This window comes from Puccinia triticina, chromosome 2A (genome assembly GCF_026914185.1).
Source record: "Puccinia triticina chromosome 2A, complete sequence".
NCBI classification, from domain to species: Eukaryota; Fungi; Basidiomycota; class Pucciniomycetes; order Pucciniales; family Pucciniaceae; genus Puccinia; species Puccinia triticina.
Genome location: NC_070559.1, coordinates 7,398,422 through 7,408,710, shown reverse-complemented (window position 1 = coordinate 7,408,710; position 10,289 = coordinate 7,398,422). Strand labels below are relative to the sequence as shown.

General features: G+C 46.7%; 2 protein-coding genes across 2 annotated transcripts; one reads left to right on the top strand and one right to left on the bottom strand.

Moving 5' to 3' along the window:
• Nucleotides 1–280: 280 nt before the first annotated feature.
• PtA15_2A789 (uncharacterized protein) lies at nt 281–4,011 on the bottom strand (the record flags this gene model as incomplete). The annotated part of the gene is made up of 2 exons (XM_053166845.1): nt 281–383; nt 3,314–4,011. 2 exons carry the CDS (start codon nt 4,009–4,011, stop codon nt 281–283), a joined length of 801 nt encoding a protein of 266 aa, XP_053018027.1.
• Nucleotides 4,012–4,721: 710 nt separating this feature from the next.
• PtA15_2A788 (uncharacterized protein) lies at nt 4,722–8,035 on the top strand (the record flags this gene model as incomplete). Its single annotated transcript, XM_053166844.1, has 5 exons — nt 4,722–6,135; nt 6,224–6,441; nt 6,523–7,484; nt 7,556–7,894; nt 7,975–8,035. 5 exons carry the CDS (start codon nt 4,722–4,724, stop codon nt 8,033–8,035), a joined length of 2,994 nt encoding a protein of 997 aa, XP_053018026.1.
• Nucleotides 8,036–10,289: the final 2,254 nt, after the last annotated feature.

Here is a 10,289-nt window from a genome sequence, read left to right as displayed (position 1 = left end):
CTGTGTTGGTTTTCGACAGAGCAGTTGCAAAGGTGCTTAGAGTAGTCGTCAAAGGAGCAAGGTAGGGTCCAATTTTCAGTTTTCCTTTTCAGATATATATATGCCTGGAAACACTGAGGCATGATGTCTTTCCAATTGCGCTGCCTGTTTTTGTGTATCTTGGATCGGTTGTAGGCGCGAATTTGGGCTAGAGTAGCGGAGTCCTCGGGGCTCATTGGTTCATCGGTATCCTCCCACTCGTTTTCATTGTTGTATCTCGGAGTTTCAGGTGGATTCAGTGTTATCTCATCTTGAGGATCTCGTACAACAGTTGATTGAGCCTGGCGAGGTTGACTGGAGAATTCAAGCTGGTCTTGATGTTGATGGGCAAGGCGATTTTTTCTCTGCGCCCTGGTTTCAGATGCAGGCAATCTTGATCCACGATGGAATTTATAAAGGTTCTTGTCGGAGTATCGAGGCATCTTCGGTAATGGGATGAGATGATTGTCGAGTTTAAAGATGTTCAAGAGGAGAAGAGGTGAGGACGTACATAAATATGTAGACTACATTTTCCAAACCACTGAAAATGTCAATGACTATGTTAAAAAGTGTCAGGATGATTTTTTCACAAAAACAGAATCCTTTGAATTTATATGTTGTCAGTATGCACCATGCCTCAATTGGAGTACATGGATGTGCACTCAATGGATCACTTCCACTTGAAAATGATCACTACAATCAACAATTAGCCTTCCACTTGAAAATGATCACTGCAATCAACAATTAGTAGCCAATCCTCTTCTGAAACTCACAGTTTGCAGAGGTGATTGATAAAGTATGCTTTAATTTGAGCTTTTTTGCTTTTAAAGCTCTCAGATCCTGGGAGTGAATAGCATTGATTTAATCAATCACTGGCCAATTTACCTCCAGGATTCTAATTGTTTACAGAATTGATTAGGAAAGTACGCAAGCCACTCAATTGTGAGCTTTGTTTCACTTTTCACTTTCTTCAAAAATCAATAGCCAAACCACTTCCCAGAAACTCATGATTTGATTTCTTTTTGTAAATACAAAAAGCCGCTTGGTTTTAAGTGTTGTACAAAAAGCCGCTTGGTTTTAAGTGTTTTTAATTAAGTTTTCACTACGGGAAGCTCATACAGGGGGGGCTTGGATTTTTTTTCAGCAATCTTCAATTATCAAACCTCTTCCTGTAACCTCTCTGTTGGCGTGAGTAATAGGATAAAAATGCTATACGCTTGATTTTGAGCCCTATCAGAATTTCTACCCCCAGCTGAAGCACAGTTCTTTTCTGAAATGTCACAGGCCAAACCAGAACCTCTATTTTTGCAGAATACACAGCAAATACAGCAAGCTGTGAGACATCAGCTCATATTTATGATTAAATCAGCTGAAATTGCAATGGGGCTTCATTTCAGGCAGAAAGGGGGCCTTTATTCATATGTGAGGGCATGGACAAATTTGAAGGCAGATGGAACTTTCCCAAGAGAAATACAAAGAAGCTAGATGTCAGTGTACTCATTGGAGTCCACAAAGGGAAGTGAAAACAACAATAAGATTAGACTGCAACTGGTAAAGTTCTATAGAACCACATAGTCTACCTCCAAGTTAAGCACCCCAACCGTGTACTGTATATGGCGGGCCAGCTACTAACTGCAGTGTAGCAGAATGCAGTGTAGCAGAATTTGGCTAACTTGTAGGTTAGTGTTAGCACAATTGTGTGGGACCAGCGCTCATGCTACCCGCACATGGTGCAAAAAAGCTCCCACTACGCTGTTTTACAGCGCTTTATAGCAGTTTTTTGGCCTTTTTGCTGCTAGAAGCGTTCTAGTGTAGCGTAACCCAGCATAGCGGCAGTACTGGTGCGCTAGCACTACAGAACTAAAGGGCAGGTGTAAGCGCGGCTACACTAAGTCTTAAGGGCCTGTAGCATAGCGGCTCACTTTTGGCACTGTACAGCAGACACTTTGTACTCTTTTGTCAAGTGCGGAACAGTTTATCAGTTTTTTTGAGCTCATTGTTGTTGATTCAGGGAAATAGACCAAGGGGCACAGAACAAAAACAACAAAAAAAGCAAGAGAACCCACAAAACAGAGACAAAGAGAACAATCAAGTAGAAATTCCCATGTTGGACATTTAATTTTTTCAGAAAGATAAATACTTAAGAGTATGAGCACTAATGAAATTTAAGAGTTGCATATTTAACACAAATTGTATTTAATCAGACTCGGACTCGGACTCGGACTCGGACTCTGACTCAGATTCAGACTTAGAGTCTGAATCAGAGTCAGATTCACTGATTTTTTCTTCATTTTCTCGAGACTCCCCTGTATCTTGACCCAAGACCTTGTTGACCCCGTTGGTTGGCTCCCCAGGACCCGCCGCCAAAATTGGAACGAGTTTTATCCAATTGTTTTTCAGACCACGCAAGATTAACCAGAGTTTGTTGCGCTGAATTGACTTGATTGGAATGTTTTCGAAATGCTCAACCACAAGGCCTACTGGATTATCTTCCACAATAACCTTGTGGTTGTACTTTGCAAGCTTTTTTGCCCTGAAAAAAGAATGGTTTCTGGTGATCCTGACCAACCAAAACCAGAAAACCTTCAATTCCGAGAGCATCACTGATCTCTTTCATCTTGAAAGCAATTGATATCAGTGTCCCGTAACCAAATTTTAGTTATAGGTGCTTCTCACTTTCTTCTGTGTGTCACTAGCCCAGGCTTGAACCCCAGCGTTGAGCTTCTTTGCCGATTTGATTTTTTTCTCAAACAGCCCTCGTTCATTGAGATTGGGATTGGTGTCGTTATGCATGGTATTCAAAGATCGAGGATTGTTTGTACTGTTGGTGTTTTGGTTAATAGCAGCGTTCTTGTATGCTTCCGAAGCGTCTTTGTTTCGTTGACCAAGGTCATTTTCAACTGAAGGAAGAAAGAAAGTGAGAAAATAAGCATCAAAAATTTGCCAACTGTGATTGATTGTACAAGCGTAAGAGCACCCACCATTGGAATAAACCTTTTCAGGATCATCATTCTGGAACTTGTGCCAGGTACTTTTTCCACGAGATCAACGTTGTCCAAGGTAGGTAGTAAGTTATTTGAAGGGTCGTTGGTGCTTTAACAATAGCATGTGCTGGTTTCGCTGGTAATTGAAGTAAAGATCTTGGGCTTCGTGCTTAATAGTCTGGTCAAGTCGCTTATAGACAACGTGAGTCTTCTGCAATTCACGCAGCTCTCTCAATGATTTGCCTTCGTATCGCTTTACAATGTGGTCAGGAAGGACACGGTCTAATGAATAGATGTCTTTGTTAGAAGACCTGGCTTGAGTAGAGCTCGGTGGGACTGGCCGGATTGAATCTGAAGAGTCTGGGCGCTGGCTTGTAGAAGCTGGACGCGTGTCAATGGCCCGAGCGGAGTTAGATTCAATCAAAGCTTCTGGTTGCCCCGAGGTCGTGGAAATCGTACGTCCTAAGCTGCCAAAGGATTGAGAGGGGATTCCGTCGGAGATTGGACGAGAAGAATCACTGCTAGCTAGGTTTGAGCTGCTTGCTGGTTCGCCCGCAATGGTGCCAGTAGCCCCGGCTGTTATCGGCTCTTTGGGCGGGTTTCTCGCGTTTACAGGTTCGGGCGGTCCAGAATACGCGCTATTAACAATTCCAAGTGGACCAGAGTATATTATGCCAGAAGCCGGATGGATGGCCGCACGAGTCGATGATGTATAACCACGGGTACGTCCAGGAAATTGCTCGACAGGACTCTGATGATTCAGACGAATGGGGTGCCCATAATTGTATTCGGTGCCTGTGTAAAAATGGTCGGCGGGTAAGTTGTTGAGTTCCAATGGCTGATTTGGGAAATGACCGATTTGAGACTGCGCTTGACTGAGAGAGAATCCTTGGGAGAGACTTCTTTCCAAGAGAGGATCGTTGATTGATGGGTTGGAAAATGAGTCGCGACGAATTTGTTGGGACTGGTAGTAGTTCTGTTGGGATGACTGCTGGTCGTTGTGATACATCTCGGATATTGCAAAAAGGGCAATAATGGTAATGTCTCTTCGTAAGAGTCTCAAGTGCTATGTGTATGTACTTGTGTATTTGTATGTACTTGTGTGAGGTTGTGGGTTTGAAGTACGAGCGGTGTGGGGAGTCGAACTGAAGCTGGGGGATTTGGCGGGGCGGGATGCGGGACGGTCGGGTGGGCGGGACGGATGCTAAAGAATGGGTGTACAGTGCACTTAAGACCCGCGTTCCCAGACATCTCTGGAACGCGGTCTTAAGTGTCTACATACATGTTACATAGGTCCAGTAATTTGTCTTTTTGGAGGGCGATTGAGCATCTTAACGAGCATGCAGAGTTGAAGTTGATTCCAGGCCAGCAATATCGCTTCCCGACCGAGAATTGTTTACTTAAATACTTGGAGCGCTACCATCGAGTTTGAAGCTTAATGTTATATGTATCCTGGAAGCTGAGCGATGGCGAATACAACAAGGAGTGAGTCGAGTCGTGCTGGTGATCGCCAACGGGGTGCTGCTGGATTTGAGCACGATGGCCAGAGTGAGTTTTTGAGTTTGGTCTTCGCCGCAGCCTGCCTGCCTGCCTGCCGATCTGCGCTCGCCATATCCCTTCCCTCCCTCCCTCCCTCCCTCTCCTGTTGACCATCCCACTAATCCATCCACAACCACCCCACTCCTTTCCGAATACCAGCACCAGCATCCATCCTCCATCATGGCTGCATTCTCTCATTCACTCATCGAGTTCCTCTGCCAATACCCACTCACGCAGTCCCAGTCTGACAGTGAGGGCCTGCTTGCTGACCTCATCGACCATCATCCAGCTTTCGATCCCCACCACTCCCCATCCAGCCAGCAGGACCACAGACACTCCTCACCCAGCCCATTCTCAGCCCGGCCATCCTCATCCGCCAAATTCCTCTCCTCTGCATTCTTCAACCCCCACCACCACGACTTCCCCGAGGAGCAACACCCGCATCGCTACCCTCACCCCTTCCATCAGTCCACCCACTCCACCTCCCCCGGCCACCAACACCAACATCAGCAGCAACAGCAGCAGCAGCAGCAGATTCAGTCTAATGGTCGTTTTATCAACGAATTTGATGATCCCGCTCATCGCCCCTCAGACCCTTACGCACTCAACAACTCACCCGATCAACTCATGTTTATCATGCCCTCATTCGCAAAGAACCCGTCCAACCAACTCTCACTCGACGGCCCCTCGTACGCCGAACCGATGCTCACTTCTCCCTATTCAGACAAATCACTTCAATCCGTCTCAATCGACTCACCCTACCCACTACCACCACCACCACCACCACCACCACCACCACCACCACCATCAACTGCTACTACTACAAATACCACAGCAGCAGCAACGAACTCCAACAACCCTCAATCACATTTACAACCAACCACTAACCATCCCCTGCCAACGGCAACCGACTCAAATCCATCTCAATCTAACAGCAAATCATCATCATCAAACAGTCTGAATAGCTTCGCTGGCTCATCCGCAATCACCCCGCCTACCACCTCATCCTCCAGACATCCATCCGAGGCTAACATCGAAGAACTTGTCTCCACTTACGACTTAGCCCTTCGATCCAAGTCTCACACGCCCGACCCCAGACAGCTTGGATTCTCTCAGCATTTCAAACCACCAGAGAATCCATACTCTCAATCGGGCTTTGACCTGGTTGGCGCCTTGGCCAGGGTGGTCGATCGACCAGACCCCAAAGTGAAGATCGGAGCCGTCGATACCTCGGCTGCCCTGGTGGTCGTAGACGCCAGACAGAACGACCTACCCATCATCTTTGCCACACCCAGCTTCAGTCTGCTCACTGGCTATCAGACCGATGAGATCATCGGCCAGAACTGTAGGTTCTTGCAGAAACCTTTCAACCCAAACGCTGTCAAGAGACCGCGAGATCAAGCCGTCAACTGTCGCGCCACCCTCCAGATTCGCGACCACATCCAAGCCGGTCGCGAGATCCAATCGTCTATCGTCAACTACCGCAAGGACGGCAAAGCGTTCATCAATCTCGTCACTGTCATCCCCATCGCCTGGAACTCCTCTGAAATCAGTCACTTTGTTGGCTTTCAGGCTGATATCGTTGCTCTCACAAGTGGGTAGCCTTCCCCACATGTTTGAAACTCATCTTGACAAAGACTATCACGGTTCCATGTTTGCTCATCATTTGACCAAATTTACAGATGGACTAGGTATTCCTCCCAGTCCTAAAACACGGCCCAATCTACTTCAGGCCAAGCAGATCTGTGCATCCAATACGATAGAAGCCGCAACCTCCCAGAAATCCGCAGCCCAACAGCAAGCAGTCGAGCCCATCTCGCCTTCCTCGTCCGCACCGACTCAATGTGCGATCACCGAATGGGCAGATACATCTGGCTATTATCAGACCGTTTTGCAAGAGGTCAGTTAGGTTTTAGGCCCTATTCCCTCGCCCAAAATGGAATATTGAACTCTTTGAATTGGTTTGTTGTAACGAAAATAGAGTCGTGATTTGATTCTCGCCATCTCTCTCAAAGGTACCCTGTTCTATGTGTCCCCGTCTTGTAAAGAGATGGTCGGCTATGACGAAGAGGAATTGGTCAATCAGAACATTTCTAAAATTTGTCACCCAAGCGATTTGACCGGCATACTACGTCAACTCAAATTGATCGGCAACACCTCCCACACACCTATTGACTTAGTCTTCCGTGCCGTAGACCGTCAAGGTGAAATTTTCTGGATGGAATCCCAAGGCCAGTTGCACGTTGAAGTTGGGAAAGGTCGAAAGTATATAGTGGTTGTTGGTCGGCCCAGGACGATTGGCCCACTCTCATGGCAAGCGATTCGGTCGGCTGGCGGTCTAGGAGCCAATGAGTTTTGGATGAAGCTATCTCTAGACGGATTATGCCTGTTTGCGACTTCACCCGTTCGAGAGGTCCTTTTCTACGAATCCGGGCAGATGGTCGGCAAATCCTTGGCCCAGATGTGTGCGCCCGAGCAGCGCGGCTTGCTCATCAATGCGATCCGGTCGGCCTACGAAGGAAACGAGGTGGTCACCCTGGTGTATTCCCTCCAGGTTCGCAACGGTCCACTCGTCTCGGTCGTCAGCCACTTCTACCCGCCCCACTATTCGAGTGGTCCCCTGGCCTGTGGCTTGCCCCTGCCCGCTTCCAAGCTCACCAACCCCCCACGAACCATCTTCTGCCAAACAAACGCTCTCAGCTCGGCTGTCCAACGGCCCGCCAGCCTTCCCGCGGCCCAGAATGTATCATCGTCAGCTGCCAGACGGGCCTCAGAGGGCCAGGACAATCCTGCCAAGCCCAGTACCCGGCTATTCAACTCGACCTCGGCTGTACTGTGTGCCGATCCTCTTCCACCCACCAAACTTTCCGGTGAAACCACCGACGCACCCTCGGATGACAACCTCTTCAGCCCACTGGCAACGACGAAGACAACGCCTTGGAAGTACGTCCTACAGCCCATTTGTGGTCCTGTTCGAATCTTTGATTGACCCGCTTCTCATTCTCTCTTTACAGCTACGAGTTCAGCCAGTTGAAGCGCAAGAACCTGAAGCTCCGCTCCGAGCTTTCCCAGCGCGGCTTGTCCCACCATATCGCCGCCTCTTCCGTCGCCGGCCCGGTCACTAATGAGCCCCTGGGATGTGCCAGGACGGCCAAGGCCATGCATGCCGCCCGCAGCGCGATCTCTAACCCTTACCCTTCCCGCCTCCGCCTCCACTCGACCTCCTTCATCCCCTCCGGCCCCGTCCCCGAGGACGCATCCCCTCCTGGCAGTGGCCTGGCTGTCCAACGCAATCCTTCGGCCCCCTCCTCGTTCGCATTCGATAACAGAGCTGGCCCCGCTAGTCTTCTTCCGTACGTCTCTTCTGCTCTCTCTTTCTCTTTCCACTCTTGTGCTCTTCTCAAGCTCACCCCTCCATGACTCTCTTCTTCAGCACTTCCGGATCGGGCTCGTTCTCATGTACTGACATCAACCCACCTACCAAAACCGAGTAATTTTGTATTTTTTGTTTTACATAATACGAAATCCCCCTATATATATTTATATATATTACATGTATGTATTATATGTACTTCTTTGACCTGTTTTCATTTATTTCTATTTATCCATCGGGTAGATCGGTGTGGCCAACTTATCCTCCTTTACTACTACTATTACTGCTACTACTTCAAATCCCGCGAAAAGAATATTAAATTATTGGCGGCTTGTTCTCTTCTTTACAAAGACTTTAACATAAATAGTTACGCACACATACAAAAACAAAAGAAGAACAAAACATTGTTATTATTATTGACTTGACTTCCCTTTCTATTTGTATTCTTTGTCTCGGGTTTCCAAAAAAAAAGAGAGGAAGAAAAAGTGTGGTTGTCTCGGTCTGTTTGTGGTTGGTCTCTCTCGGCGCTCCTGCGCCTTTCTCCGAAAAACTGCCTGCCAGATCTAGTCCTTCGTGTTACCTATTTTTTCCACGCATACACTCTCTCCTTTCTTTGCTAGACATTTTGTTTCACTTTATGTCTATTTTTAACACATCGTTTTTCATACGCGGCCCTCCTTCCCTTTTTTTTCTTTCAAGCACAAAACCGGCTTTCGGTTGCATGCCTCCTCTTCATGCATCATCTTTTTCTCTGTGTTGTCTGTGCCTCTTTCTGTACTGATCCATTAGTGAATTTACTCATATTAGCATGCTGTTCTCTCTTGCTGATTGCCTGGTTTGTGCATCTCTCTCTTTCTCGGTCATGAATGGCATGCTACATATCCGTTCCGGGGCCCTTCTTCGAAGTGCCGTTCCAGCACATCTTGCTTCAATATTTCAAGCACTACGTGATGGATGCTATTGCCGCAACCCGGTCAGATATACCTCTCTTGCGCATCTTGAAATCCGCAGAAGCTGCTGGGAAGCTCCAATGGCGCGGATACTGGGAGTGGCTGACAGTGGGCGGGAGGCCCACCTCCTCGAAACATGGCAAAATTTTAAGGCCTTTGCGGAACTGGCCTCGAGCACGGTCCTCCCAAAGAAGTGTTGGCTCCAAGAGGTGGGCCTCCCGGCCATTCGCAGTATCCACGCCATTGGAGCTTCCCAGCAGCTTTTGCGGATTTCAAGACGCCCAAGAGAGGTATATCTGACCGGGTTGCGGCAATAGCATCCATCACGTAGTGCTTGAAATATCGAAGCAAGATGTGCTGGAACGGCACTTCGCAAGGTGGAATGGCTGTGGCTTCGGTGTCTCCCAAATCAATACGTTCATAATTGTCGGAAAAACACCGTCGGAGATGAGCCAGTGGGGGATAGAATGTGATGCTCAACCCGGAGATTGTACTCTATGTGCACAATTGGGTACCTCTCACCAGCGGGCATGGTGAAAAGGGTGAGGGGCTCGGATTGAGAAGCTGATTTGTTATCTTGTGAATCCGGATCGTGATTGTTCATGACGTCAGAATGGAAACAGATTGGGAAGCTGGGGTAATTCTGCGCGGTTCAGTGTTCCTGTGGCCGACCAACAAAGTGTTATGCTCCAACTGGGATGTCGGTGATAAAGAAACAGAAGAGTATTAATTTCTAACGGAAATTGGAAAGGAAAGAAGAAGAGAAAAAAAGAAAAAAAGAAAAAAAGAAAAAAAGAAAAAAAGAAAAAAAGAAAAAAAGAAAAAAAGAAAAAAAGAAAAAAAGAAAAAAAGAAAAAAAGAAAAAAAGAAAAAAAGAAAAAAAGAAAAAAAGAAAAAAAGAAAAAAAGAAAAAAAGAAAAAAAGAAAAAAAGAAAAAAAGAAAAAAAGAAAAAAAGAAAAAAAGAAAAAAAGAAAAAAAGAAAAAAAGAAAAAAAGAAAAAAAGAAAAAAAGAAAAAAAGAAAAAAAGAAAAAAAGAAAAAAAGAAAAAAAGAAAAAAAGAAAAAAAGAAAAAAAGAAAAAAAGAAAAAAAGAAAAAAAGAAAAAAATATGGCAATGATAAAAAGAACTAGAACAAACCTGGGATGTCGGTGATAAAGAAACAGAAGAGTGAGGAAAAGAGAGTTCACCGGCATCCCGGGGAGGAGGCTTTTAGAGAAGATAGAAAATACACTACAAACATAAAATGAGATATGCTAATACCAAATACAAGCACCTATGTCATAACACAAAGACCCAGCCCCAGCGTTCGCCGTGAGGACTCAGAAATCTTACGGTCGGGCTGCCAGTTCACATGCTGGGCAGCTGGCCGACAGCCTGTGAGGATGTCGGGCTGCCAACACTCTGGGGCGTTGGTTACCCCGCGG